The 14846-nt window shown below is 54.0% G+C and overlaps 1 protein-coding gene across 1 annotated transcript in view; it reads right to left on the reverse strand.

Moving 5' to 3' along the window:
- LOC123993837 (ubiquitin carboxyl-terminal hydrolase 32-like) overlaps positions 1-14846 on the reverse strand; it is a 136928-nt gene that overhangs the window by 26554 nt on the left and 95528 nt on the right. The window contains exons 18-24 of the mRNA XM_046296304.1: positions 13574-13712; positions 13212-13317; positions 10312-10485; positions 8857-9025; positions 3201-3352; positions 2920-3031; positions 1756-1955 (exon numbers count right to left, since the gene is read on the reverse strand). Coding sequence (XP_046152260.1) covers positions 1756-1955; positions 2920-3031; positions 3201-3352; positions 8857-9025; positions 10312-10485; positions 13212-13317; positions 13574-13712 — 1052 coding nt within the window. The remainder of the gene's footprint in view (positions 1-1755; positions 1956-2919; positions 3032-3200; positions 3353-8856; positions 9026-10311; positions 10486-13211; positions 13318-13573; positions 13713-14846) is intronic.

Consider the following 14846-nt stretch of genomic DNA (forward strand, 5'->3'; position numbering starts at 1 on the left):
ACTACATGACTCCATACATCTTATTTAATTGTGTTGATGTCTTCACTATTATTCTACAATGTAGAAAATAGTAATAATAAAGAAAAACCCTTGAACGAGTAGGGGTGCCCAAACTTTTGACTGGTTCTATACACACACACTTGAAGTCGGAAGTTCACATACACATTAAAACTCATTTTCAACCACTCCACACATTCGTGATAACAAACTATAGTTTTGGCAAGTCGGTTAGGAAATCTACGTAATTTTTCCAACAATTGTTTACAGACGGATTATTTCAGTTATATTTCACTGTATCACAATTCCAGTGGGTCAGTTTACATACACTAAGTTGACTGTGCCTTTAAACAGCTTGGATTCCAGAAAAGGATGTCATGGCTTTAGAAGCTTCTGATAGGCTAATTGACATCATTTGAGTCAATTGGAGGTTTACCTGTGGATGTATTTCAAGGCCTACCTTCAAACTCAGTGCCTCTTTGCTTGACATCATGGGAAAATCTAAAGAAATCAGCCAAGACCTCAGAAAAAAAATTGTAGACCTCCACAAGTCTGATTCATCCTTGGGAGCAATTTCCAAACGCCTGAAGGTACCACATTCATCTGTACAAACAATAGTTCACAAGTATAAACACCCCAGGACCACACAGCCGTCCTACTGCTCAGGAAGGAGAAGCGTTCTGTCTCCTAGAGGTGAACGTACGTTGGTGCGAAAAGTGCAAATCAATCCCAGAACAACAGCAAAGGACCTTGTGAACATTCTGGAGGAAACCGGAAGAGTCACGTAGCTCTGGCTTGTTATATAAAGCAGGAAGGCATCGAGACATTCAGTCACTGTTAGATTGAACATTAGAATGGGCAAAACGAGTCACCCAAGCGACTGAGCGTAGTATGATCGTCGGTGTCAGGCGTGCCAGATCCAGTACCTCAAATAGACACCTTCCTGGACCTTCCACACACGACAGTATCTAGGGTTTACAGAGAACAGTGCTGCAGACAAAAAACATCCAGTCAGCGCCAGTCCTGTGGATGAAAACAGCTCGTTGATGAGAGAAGTCAGACCAGTCAGCGCCAGCCCTGTGGATGAAAACAGCTCGTTGATGAGAGAAGTCCGAGGTGAATGGCAGGAATGGTTCGAGCTAACAGGAGGGCCACGAACAGACTAATAACAGTGCAGTACAACAGAGGTGTGCAGAACGGCATCTCGGATCGCACAACTTATCGGTCTTCGTCACGGATGGGCTGTTGCAGCAGACGACCACACTGGGTTCCAGTCCCATCAGCTAAAAACAAGAAGAATCGGCTCCAGTGGGCACGCCACCACCAACACTGGACAAATTGAGGAGGTGAAAAACATCACCTGGAACATGACAGCGAGTTCAGTTTACACGAGGGGCCAGGTCAGGCCCCGGTCAGGTCCCGGTCATGCCCCAGTCCACAACCCAATAGAGCATAATGGGATGAGATGGAAAGGGCTATTGGCAGCATGAATGTACCACCATCTAATCTGCAGCAACTGCGTGATGCCATCGCGTCAGCATGGACCAACATCCCTGTGAAACGTTTCTGAAACCTTGTAGAATGCCCCAAATAATTCAAGCTGTTCTGGAGGCTAAAGGGGGTCCAACACAGTAATAGATGGGTGTACCTAATAAACTGGCCAGTGAGAGTGAGTGAGTAAACAAACAAATTATATATATATATATAAAACATTCTATTCTATTTATTGTGTAAAATATTTTATTCTGTGGGACCCACCATCTTCCTGTGCATGGCGATGATGTACCCGATGAAGGGGCTGTCCTGGGCGGGGGACACGTGTCCGTTGGCCAGGCTTCTCTCTGTGGTCTCTCTGCAGTGCACCATGGTGCTGGGCATGCCGTTGGAGATCAGACCAGGCTTAGCATCAGGATGCGCTGCCACCCCCACCCCGTTAACCATGGGCACAGGGGTGATGTCTGGAGAGATGTTACAGACAGACATGTCAGAGAGCCCTTCCGGAAACAGTGAGTTGGTTTATCATGTGACTGTGAGGAGTAGGGTTAAGGTCATAAGGAGAGGTACAGTACAGTACCCACCCCTAGAAGCAGTGTGTTACATTCTACCAGCCTCTAGAAGCAGCGTGTTACATTCTACCAGCCTCTAGAAGCAGCGTGTTACATTCTACCAGCCTCTAGAAGCAGCGTGTTACATTCTACCAGCCTCTAGAAGCAGCGTGTTACATTCTACCAGCCTCTAGAAGCAGCGTGTGTTACATTCTACCAGCCTCTAGAAGCAGCGTGTGTTACATTCTACCAGCCTCTAGAAGCAGCGTGTGTTACATTCTACCAGCCTCTAGAAGCAGTGTGTGTTACATTCTACTAGCCTCTAGAAGCAGCGCGTTACATTCTACTAGCCTCTAGAAGCAGCGTGTTACATTCTACCAGCCTCTAGAAGCAGCGCGTTACATTCTACCAGCCTCTAGAAGCAGCGTGCTACATTCTACCAGCCTCTAGAAGCAGCGTGTTACATTCTACCAGCCTCTAGAAGCAGCGTGTTACATTCTACCAGCCTCTAGAAGCAGCATGTTACATTCTACCAGCCTCTAGAAGCAGCGCGTTACATTCTACTAGCCTCTAGAAGCAGCGCGTTACATTCTACTAGCCTCTAGAAGCAGTGTGTGTTACATTCTACCAGCCTCTAGAAGCAGCGCGTTACATTCTACCAGCCTCTAGAAGCAGTGTGTGTTACATTCTACCAGCCTCTAGAAGCAGCGTGTTACATTCTACCAGCCTCTAGAAGCAGCGTGTTACATTCTACTAGCCTCTAGAAGCAGTGTGTGTTACATTCTACCAGCCTCTAGAAGCAGCGCGTTACATTCTATCAGCCTCTAGAAGCAGTGTGTGTTACATTCTACCAGCCTCTAGCGTAGGAGGTTCTCACCTGTCTGTGTTGGAGAGGTGAGGGAACTGGGGGAGCCTGGCACAGGGATCTCAAACGCACACAGGAAGCCGTTCACCGACAGACGCACCTTATGATTATCCTGAGGGAAGTTCTACAGCACACAAAAACAATTAGTACTATTGCTTCTCTCTGTATTGGACTATTGTGTGTGTGTGTGTGTGTGTGTGTGTGTGTGTGTGTGTGTGTGTGTGTGTGTGTGTGTGTGTGTGTGTGTGTGTGTGTGTGTGTGTGTGTGTGTGTGTGTGTGTGTGTGTGTGTACCTTGATGTTGGAGGTGTGGACCTCAGCCAGTAGTATCTGTTCTGGTTTCAGACTACACAGTTCACTCAGCTGTTTCTTCAGACCGGTGTACTTGTCATCCATGTTGAGCCTCAGGCCGAACCGTACAGGGGTAGAACCATCCAGCATAATGACTGAGACAGAGAGAGACAGAGACAGAGACAGAGACAGAGACAGAGACAGAGACAGAGAGAGAGAGAGAGAGAGAGAGAGACACAGAGAGAGAGAGAGAGACACAGAGAGACAGAGAGATACACAGAGAGACAGAGACACAGAGAGAGAGAGAGAGAGATACACAGAGAGAGAGACAGAGAGAGAGAGAGAGAGAGAGACACAGAGAGAGAGAGAGAGAGAGAGAGACAGAGAGAGAGAGAGAGAGAGAGAGAGAGAGAGAGAGAGAGAGAGAGAGAGAGACAGAGAGACAGAGAGACAGAGAGAGAGACAGAGAGAGAGAGAGAGAGAGAGAGAGAGAGAGAGAGAGAGAGAGAGAGAGAGAGAGAGAGAGAGAGAGAGAGAGAGAGACAGAGAGAGAGAGAGAGAGAGAGAGAGAGAGAGAGACACACAGAGAGAGACACACAGAGAGAGAGACACACAGAGAGAGAGACACACAGAGAGAGAGACACACAGAGACACACAGAGAGAGAGACACACAGAGAGAGAGACACACAGAGAGAGAGACACAGAGACAGACAATGCATTCACTCCAGGAAGTGAATAGAAAAATGCATATTTCCCAGTGATTATTATTATTATTATTATTATAATTATATTACTGTCTAGAAGGATATGATTTGCTATTAATTGAGATCTGGGGAAACGGGCTGCTGCTTGGCTTCTTTTAAGGACCTGCACCATTCTCAGGTTTATTTTATTTATTTATTTAATCTTTATTTAACCAGGCAAGTCAGTTAAGAACAAATTGTTATTTGCAATGACGGCCTAGGAACAGTGGGTTAACTGCTTTGTTCAAGGGGCAGAACGACAGATTTTTACCTTGTCAGCTCGGGGATTCGATCTTGCAATCTTTCGGTTACTAGTCCAACGCTCTAACCACTAGGCTACCTGCCTCCTCTAACCACTAGGCTACCTGCCTCCTCTAACCACTAGGCTACCTGCCTCCTCTAACCACTAGGCTACCTGCCTCCTCTAACCACTAGGCTACCTGCCTCCTCTAACCACCAGGCTACCTGCCTCCTCTAACCACCAGGCTACCTGCCTCCTCTAACCACCAGGCTACCTGCCTCCTCTAACCACCAGGCTACCCGCCTCCTCTAACCACCAGGCTACCTGCCTCCTCTAACCACCAGGCTACCCGCCTCCTCTAACCACCAGCCTACCCTGCCTCCTCTAACCACCAGCCTACCCTGCCTCCTCTAACCACCAGCCTACCCTGCCCTCCTCTAACCACCAGGCTACCCTGCCTGCCTCCTCTAACCACCAGGCTACCCCTGCCTCCTCTAACCACCAGGCTACCCTGCCTGCCTCCTCTAACCACCAGGCTACCCTGCCTCCTCTAACCACCAGGCTACCCTCCTCCTCTAACCACCAGGCTACCCTCCTCCTCTAACCACCAGGCTACCCTCCTCCTCTAACCACTAGGCTACCTGCCTCTAACCACCAGGCTACCCTGCCTGCCTCCTCTAACCACCAGGCTACCCTGCCTGCCTCCTCTAACCACCAGGCTACCCTGCCTCCTCTAACCACCAGGCTACCTGCCTCCTCTAACCACCAGGCTACCCTCCTCCTCTAACCACCAGGCTACCCTCCTCCTCTAACCACCAGGCTACCTGCCTCTAACCACCAGGCTACCCTGCCTCTAACCACCAGGCTACCCGCCTCCTCTAACCACCAGGCTACCCGCCTCCTCTAACCACCAGCCTACCCTGCCTGCCTCCTCTAACCACCAGGCTACCCTGCCTGCCTCCTCTAACCACCAGGCTACCCTGCCTGCCTCCTCTAACCACCAGGCTACCCTGCCTGCCTCCTCTAACCACCAGGCTACCCTGCCTCCTCTAACCACCAGGCTACCTGCCTCCTCTAACCACCAGGCTACCCTCCTCCTCTAACCACTAGGCTACCTGCCTCTAACCACCAGGCTACCCTGCCTGCCTCCTCTAACCACCAGGCTACCCTGCCTGCCTCCTCTAACCACCAGGCTACCCTGCCTCCTCTAACCACCAGGCTACCCGCCTCCTCTAACCACCAGGCTACCCTCCTCCTCTAACCACCAGGCTACCCTCCTCCTCTAACCACCAGGCTACCTGCCTCTAACCACCAGGCTACCCTGCCTCTAACCACCAGGCTACCCTGCCTGCCTCCTCTAACCACCAGGCTACCCTGCCTGCCTCCTCTAACCACCAGGCTACCCTGCCTGCCTCCTCTAACCACCAGGCTACCCTGCCTGCCTCCTCTAACCACCAGGCTACCCTGCCTGCCTCCTCTAACCACCAGGCTACCCTGCCTGCCTCCTCTAACCACCAGGCTACCCTGCCTGCCTCCTCTAACCACCAGGCTACCCTGCCTGCCTCCTCTAACCACCAGGCTACCCTGCCTGCCTCCTCTAACCACCAGGCTACCCTGCCTGCCTCCTCTAACCACCAGGCTACCCTGCCTGCCTCCTCTAACCACCAGGCTACCCTGCCTGCCTCCTCTAACCACCAGGCTACCCTGCCTGCCTCCTCTAACCACCAGGCTACCCTGCCTGCCTCCTCTAACCACCAGGCTACCCTGCCTGCCTCCTCTAACCACCAGGCTACCCTGCCTGCCTCCTCTAACCACCAGGCTACCCTGCCTGCCTCCTCTAACCACCAGGCCCCTGCCTGCCTCCTCTAACCACCAGGCTACCCTGCCTGCCTCCTCTAACCACCAGGCTACCCTGCCTGCCTCCTCTAACCACCAGGCTACCCTGGACAACCACCAGGCTACCCTGCCTGCCTCCTCTAACCACCAGGCTACTAACCACCAGGCTACCCTGCCTGCCTCCTCTAACCACCAGGCTACCCTGCCTGCCTCCTCTAACCACCAGGCTACCCTGCCTGCCTCCTCTAACCACCAGGCTACCCTGCCTGCCTCCTCTAACCACCAGGCTACCCTGCCTGCCTCCTCTAACCACCAGGCTACCCTGCCTGCCTCCTCTAACCACCAGGCTACCCTGCCTGCCTCCTCTAACCACCAGGCTACCCTGCCTGCCTCCTCTAACCACCAGGCTACCCTGCCTGCCTCCTCTAACCACCAGGCTACCCTGCCTGCCTCCTCTAACCACCAGGCTACCCTGCCTGCCTCCTCTAACCACCAGGCTACCCTGCCTGCCTCCTCTAACCACCAGGCTACCCGCCTCCTCTAACCACCAGGCTACCCGCCTCCTCTAACCACCAGGCTACCCGCCTCCTCTAACCACCAGGCTACCCGCCTCCTCTAACCACCAGGCTACCCGCCTCCTCTAACCACCAGGCTACCCGCCTCCTCTAACCACCAGGCTACCCGCCTCCTCTAACCACCAGGCTACCCTGCCTGCCTCCTCTAACCACCAGGCTACCCTGCCTGCCTCCTCTAACCACCAGGCTACCCCGCCTGCCTCCTCTAACCACCAGGCTACCCCGCCTGCCTCCTCTAACCACCAGGCTACCCCGCCTGCCTCCTCTAACCACCAGGCTACCCCGCCTGCCTCCTCTAACCACCAGGCTACCCCGCCTCCTCTAACCACCAGGCTACCCCGCCTCCTCTAACCACCAGGCTACCCCGCCTCCTCTAACCACCAGGCTACCCCGCCTCCTCTAACCACCAGGCTACCCCGCCTCCTCTAACCACCAGGCTACCCCGCCTCCTCTAACCACCAGGCTACCCCGCCTCCTCTAACCACCAGGCTACCCCGCCTCCTCTAACCACCAGGCTACCCCGCCTCCTCTAACCACCAGGCTACCCCGCCTCCTCTAACCACCAGGCTACCCCGCCTCCTCTAACCACCAGGCTACCCCGGAACCACCAGGCTACCCCGCCTCCTCTAACCACCAGGCTACCCGCCTCCTCTAACCACCAGGCTACCCGCCTCCTCTAACCACCAGGCTACCCGCCTCCTCTAACCACCAGGCTACCCGATCCTCTAACCACCAGGCTACCCGCCTCCTCTAACCACCAGGCTACCCGCCTCCTCTAACCACCAGGCTACCCGCCTCCTCTAACCACCAGGCTACCCGCCTCCTCTAACCACCAAGCTACCCGCCTCCTCTAACCACCAGGCTACCCGCCTCCTCTAACCACCAGGCTACCCGCCTCCTCTAACCACCAGGCTACCCGCCTCCTCTAACCACCAGGCTACCCGCCTCCTCTAACCACCAGGCTACCCGCCTCCTCTAACCACCAGGCTACCCGCCTCCTCTAACCACCAGGCTACCCGCCTCCTCTAACCACCAGGCTACCCGCCTCCTCTAACCACCAGGCTACCCGCCTCCTCTAACCACCAGGCTACCCGCCTCCTCTAACCACCAGGCTACCCGCCTCCTCTAACCACCAGGCTACCCGCCTCCTCTAACCACCAGGCTACCCGCCTCCTCTAACCACCAGGCTACCCGCCTCCTCTAACCACCAGGCTACCCGCCTCCTCTAACCACCAGGCTACCCGCCTCCTCTAACCACCAGGCTACCCGCCTCCTCTAACCACCAGGCTACCTGCCTCCTCTAACCACCAGGCTACCTGCCTCCTCTAACCACCAGGCTACCTGCCTCCTCTAACCACCAGGCTACCTGCCTCCTCTAACCACCAGGCTACCTGCCTCCTCTAACCACCAGGCTACCTGCCTCCTCTAACCACCAGGCTACCTGCCTCCTCTAACCACCAGGCTACCTGCCTCCTCTAACCACCAGGCTACCTGCCTCCTCTAACCACCAGGCTACCTGCCTCCTCTAACCACCAGGCTACCTGCCTCCTCTAACCACCAGGCTACCTGCCTCCTCTAACCACCAGGCTACCTGCCTCCTCTAACCACCAGGCTACCTGCCTCCTCTAACCACCAGGCTACCTGCCTCCTCTAACCACCAGGCTACCTGCCTCCTCTAACCACCAGGCTACCTGCCTCCTCTAACCACCAGGCTACCTGCCTCCTCTAACCACCAGGCTACCTGCCTCCTCTAACCACCAGGCTACCTGCCTCCTCTAACCACCAGGCTACCTGCCTCCTCTAACCACCAGGCTACCTGCCTCCTCTAACCACCAGGCTACCTGCCACTGCCACCAGGGGAAGGAAGTGTGCAGGAAAAATCATTTTCAAAACCCTCTCCTCTGGCAAACTCACTGCATAGTGAGGTAATTTCCTCCCAGTTCACATAGAGCTACTATCTACTAACTCCTCTGGCAAACTGTTGAGGTCAATTAAGACGAAAACCAACTCACCACCCGGAAATCATGTCCACAGAAATCAAACCCTCCCACCCCTTTCCAGGGACAAACCCCCCCACCCCTTTCCAGGGACAAACCCCCCACCCCTTTCCAGGGACAAACCCCCACCCCTTTCCAGGGACAAACCCCCCACCCCTTTCCAGGGACAAACCCCCCACCCCTTTCCAGGGACAAACCCCCCACCCCTTTCCAGGGTATTGAGTCCCAGGTCCTCCCCCACCAGGGTATTGAGTCCCAGGTCCTCACCAGTGATCTCCAGGTGCATGGAGCTGTCCATGGGGAGGGGTAAAGACAGGAAGTTGAACCATAGAGCGCTGATGTGACCACACGACTTACACTTGACCTGGGACTTGAGCTGGCCGTGAAACAGATCCACCACGATGGACCGGTTCCGCCGCAAGTGGTTCTCCCACGCCTGACGAGGAACACACACGGAACCATAGAGAGATGTAAAACACACACACACGGAACCATAGAGAGATGTGGAACACACACACACACGGAACCATAGAGAGATGTGGAACACACACACACACGGAACCATAGAGAGATGTGGAACACACACACGGAACCATAGAGAGATGTAACACACACACACACGGAACCATAGAGAGATGTGGAACACACACACACACGGAACCATAGAGAGATGTGGAACACACACACACGGAACCATAGAGAGATGTAAAACACACACACACACGGAACCATAGAGAGACGTAAAACACACACACACAGAACCATAGAGAGATGTGGAACACACACACACGGAACCATAGAGAGATGTAAAACACACACACACACGGAACCATAGAGAGACGTAAAACACACACACACGGAACCATAGAGAGATGTGGAACACACACACACGGAACCATAGAGAGATGTGGAACACACACACACGGAACCATAGAGAGACGTAAAACACACACAAGTGGTTCTCCCATGCCTGACGAGGAACACACACACACGGAACCATAGAGAGATGTGGAACACACACGGAACCATAGAGAGATGTGGAACACACACACACACAAGTGGTTCTCCCATGCCTGACGAGGAACACACACACACGGAACCATAGAGAGATGTGGAAACACACACACGGAGCCATAGTGAGATTGGAACACACACACACACACGGAGCCATAGAGAGATGTGGAACACACACACACACACACACACACACACACACACACACACACACACACACACACACACACACACACACACACACACACACACACACAGAGATGTAAAACACACACACACAGCACTAATGCTGCTAATTACTCCTATAAACACACGCGCACACATACACACTGTTCATTAACTGTATATCAATACATTTCACAGGTCATCCACTCCTTAAGAAGTGCTTAGTGGATGGGCTGACTTTCATTGACTCTCTCCTGGTCTCTAGACACCCAAGATGGCTGCCAGAAGATGCTCCTGAGGACGATGATGATGATGTAGTGCTGTATGATGATTGGTGAATGTTACTAAACAGTCTAGTTTTTCCTTTTCCTTTTTTAGTTGATCGATTTTGATTTTTTCCATATTATTAACACTGGAAAAAATCTCTCTGAGAAAATAAAGATTGATTTGATTGTACTTGTGTGTATTGGTTGACTGTGTGCGTGTGTGTGTGTGTGTGTGAAGTTGTGCGTGTATGTTTTGGTTTATTGATTGAACTCTGACCTCTAAGGCGACCTCCCAGTCGGGTCGTCCGTTGCTGTCCTTCAGCTCTACGTAGGGTTTCTCATGCACTCTGTTCAGGTCCTCATGGAGACCGTCCAATAGGAAGGCCAGAAGCTCCTGACTGTCCTGCTGCTGGAAGCCGTTGAACCGTGGGGCGTACTTCGCTATCGTCCACTACAGGGGGCGGTAGTGAGACAACCACACAGTCAATTCATTCATGTCACAATGACTACGTTACCACAAGCTGACCAATTCTGATAATTTTTCCCCCACAAATGTTTATTTTGACCAATCACATGAGATCTTCTTCAGAGCTGATCCGAATGGTGAAAAAAAAGACTGCTTCTTGACAAAAATGCCCACTTAACCCGGAAGCCAGCAGCACCAATGTATCGGAGGAAACACCGTTCACCTGCCGACCGTGTCAGCGTGCACTGCGCCCGGCCCGCCACAGGAGTCGCTAGTGAGTGATTGGACAAGGACATCCCTTCCGGGCCAAACCCTCCTCTAACCCGGACGACGCTGGGCCAAACCCTCCCCTAACCCGGACGACGCTGGGCCAAACCCTCCCCTAACCCGGACGACGCTGGGCCAAACCCTCCCCTAACCCGGACGACGCTGGGCCAAACCCTCCCCTAACCCGGACGACGCTGGGCCAAACCCTCCCCTAACCCGGACGACGCTGGGCCAAACCCTCCTCCAACCCGGACGACGCTGGGCCAAACCCCCCCTAACCCGGACGACGCTGGGCCAAACCCCCCCTAACCCGGACGACGCTGGGCCAAACCCTCCCCTAACCCGGACGACGCTGGGCCAAACCCTCCCTAACCCGGACGACGCTGGGCCAAACCCTCCCCTAACCCGGACGACGCTGGGCCAAACCCTCCCCTAACCCGGACGACGCTGGGCCAAACCCTCCCCTAACCCGGACGACGCTGGGCCAAACCCTCCCCTAACCCGGACGACGCTGGGCCAAACCCTCCTCCAACCCGGACGACGCTGGGCCAAACCCTCCTCTAACCCGGACGACGCTGGGCCAAACCCTCCCCTAACCCGGACGACGCTGGGCCAAACCCTCCTCTAACCCGGACGACGCTGGGCCAAACCCTCCTCTAACCCGGACGACGCTGGGCCAAACCCCTTCTAACCCGGACGACGCTGGGCCAAACCCTCCCCTAACCCGGACGACGCTGGGCCAAACCCTCCCCTAACCCGGACGACGGTGGGCCAAACCCTCCCCTAACCCGGACGACGCTGGGCCAAACCCTCCCCTAACCCGGACGACGCTGGGCCAAACCCCCCCTCCAACCCGGACGATGCTGGGCCAAACCCTCCTCCAACCCGGACGATGCTGGGCCAAACCCCCCCTAACCCGGACGATGCTGGGCCAAACCCTCCCTAACCCGGACGACGCTGGGCCAAACCCTCCTCTAACCCGGACGACGCTGGGCCAAACCCTCCTCTAACCCGGACGACGCTGGGCCAAACCCTCCTCTAACCCGGACGACGCTGGGCCAAACCCTCCTCTAACCCGGACGACGCTGGGCCAAACCCTCTTCTAACCCGGACGACGCTGGGCCAAACCCTCCTCTAACCCGGACGACGCTGGGCCAAACCCTCCTCTAACCCGGACGACGCTGGGCCAAACCCTCCTCTAACCCGGACGACGCTGGGCCAAACCCTCCTCTAACCCGGACGACGCTGGGCCAATTGTGCTCCGCCACTCATGGGTCTCCTGGGTCGCGGCCGTCTGCGGACAGAGCCTGGACTCGAACCAGGATCTCTAGTGGCACAACCACTACGCCAAACGAGCTCTATTCTAATGCTTTGATTCCATCGGAAATACACAGCTAAATTATTGAATACTTTTTTACGACTTTACCTCAGATTGGTAAAAATGAGTTGTGGTATTGTGTAGAAAGACATGACTTTACAATTCAAATGGCTGATAATGTATGAATTCAGCGTATTGCTAGATGTTTTGGATATTGTCTAGGCCTATAGGATCACGAAAATAAATTTGACCGCAGCCAACCAGAGCGCACAAAGATAACACAGGCACCGAGAGGCGGGACAGACAGCAGAGTGACCAACCAGCATCTTCCCTGTCATGACTGACAGCCTACACCATCAACAAAGAGGTCACTAGAAAATGTATATCGTTCCTTCTTGTGGGAGAAGGCTATACAGGACTTTCCTGACTAGAAAATTGGAAGATTTTAAATGAAAAGAAGCAGAGTTCATGAATGACGTGGAAAAGTAGCCGGCTGACGCTAAAAGAAAAAACACATTATTATTATTTTTTATTATTTTTACCTCTTTTTCTCCCAAATTTCGTGGTGTCCAATTGTTGTAGTAGCTACTATCTTGTCTCATCGCTACACCTCCCGTACGGGCTCGGGAGAGACGAAGGTTGAAAGTCATGCGTCCTCCAATACACAATCCAACCAAGCCGCACTGCTTCTTAACACAGCGCACATCCAACCCGGAAGCCAGCCGCACCAATGTGTCGGAGGAAACACCGCGCACCTGGCAACCTTGGTTAGCGTGCACTGCACCCGGCCCGCCACAGGAGTTGCTGGTGCGCGATGAGACAAGGACATCCCTACCGACCAACCCCTCCCTAACTCGGATGACGCTAGGCCAATTGTGCGTCGCCCCACGGACCTCCCGGTCGCGGCCGGTTACGACAGAGCCTGGGCGCGAACCCAGAGTCTCTGATGGCACAGCTGGCGCTGCAGTACAGCGCCCTTAACCACTGCGCCACCCGGGAGGCCCATATTAGTCAATCCACTCATATCACAAGACATGGAGACATTAAGGACATAGTTGTCCTCTACAGGGAGTAAGGAAATCCCATCCACTGTTGTGACGATCCATGTCAGGATTTATAAACCCACCCTGAGTTTGAGAGGAGCAACGTTCCTCTGTGTTCCACTCCACAGCTCCATCAGCAGGTCTCCGTAACATTTAGCCATGTGACCTCGCATCCCGATGGGGTTGGTTCTGGACACACAAAATAACAAAGTCAGTAAAGCTAGCCAACGAGCTGTTCAACTTTTCACAACACACACACGGACACACACACACACGGACACACACACACGGACACACACACACGGACACACACACACACACACACACACACACACACACACACACACACACACACACACACACACACACACACACACACACACACACACACACACACACACACACACACACACACACACACACACACACACACACACACACCTACCTGTTGAGTTCATAGAGGTGTCTTCCTGAGATGAAGTAGTCAGTGAGGGGCGTGGTGTTGCTAACACACTGGATACTAGAGTTCATAAAGCACGTGTTGCCTAGGTTACTGAGGCCCGTGGCACCCTTCTCCGTAGCAACTGGGGAGGGGGGGGGTGGTAGACATGCACAGTATTAGGCTACAATATTTACATGTTTGACAGGTTTTAGGGGAGAATCGGAGGGAGGTTAGAGATAAATATATCATCCTAAAATAGTAAAAGCTCTCGATAACTGCGTTGTAAACGTATGTACCGATGTTTTATAAAATATATTTTATTTTTATTTTACCTTTATTTAACTTGGCAAGTCAGTTAAGAACAAATTCTTATTTTCAATGACGGCCTAGGAACAGTGGGTTAGCTGCCTTCTTCAGGGGCAGAACGACAGATTTGTACCTTGTCAGCTCGGGGGTTTGAACTTGCAACCTTTCGGTTACTAGTCCAACGCTCTAACCACTAGGCTGCCCTGCCGCCTCTACACTCTAACCACTAGGCTGCCCTGCCGCCTCTACACTCTAACCACTAGGCTGCCCTGCCGCCTCTACACTCTAACCACTAGGCTGCCCTGCCGCCTCTACACTCTAACCACTAGGCTGCCCTGCCGCCTCTACACTCTAACCACTAGGCTGCCCTGCCGCCTCTACACTCTAACCACTAGGCTGCCCTGCCGCCTCTACACTCTAACCACTAGGCTGCCCTGCCGCCTCTACACTCTAACCACTAGGCTGCCCTGCCGCCTCTACACTCTAACCACTAGGCTGCCCTGCCGCCTCTACACTCTAACCACTAGGCTGCCCTGCCGCCTCTACACTCTAACCACTAGGCTGCCCTGCCGCCTCTACACTCTAACCACTAGGCTGCCCTGCCGCCTCTACACTCTAACCACTAGGCTGCCCTGCCGCCTCTACACTCTAACCACTAGGCTGCCCTGCCGCCCTACACTCTAACCACTAGGCTGCCCTGCCGCCTCTACACTCTAACCACTAGGCTGCCCTGCCGCCCTACACTCTAACCACTAGGCTGCCCTGCCGCCTCTACACTCTAACCACTAGGCTGCCCTGCCGCCTCTACACTCTAACCACTAGGCTGCCCTGCCGCCCCTACACTCTAACCACTAGGCTGCCCTGCCGCCCCTACACTCTAACCACTAGGCTGCCCTGCCGCCTCTACACTCTAACCACTAGGCTGCCCTGCCGCCTCTACACTCTAACCACTAGGCTGCCCTGCCGCCTC

This window comes from Oncorhynchus gorbuscha, linkage group LG13 (assembly GCF_021184085.1).
Source record: "Oncorhynchus gorbuscha isolate QuinsamMale2020 ecotype Even-year linkage group LG13, OgorEven_v1.0, whole genome shotgun sequence".
Classification (NCBI taxonomy): Eukaryota; Metazoa; Chordata; class Actinopteri; order Salmoniformes; family Salmonidae; genus Oncorhynchus; species Oncorhynchus gorbuscha.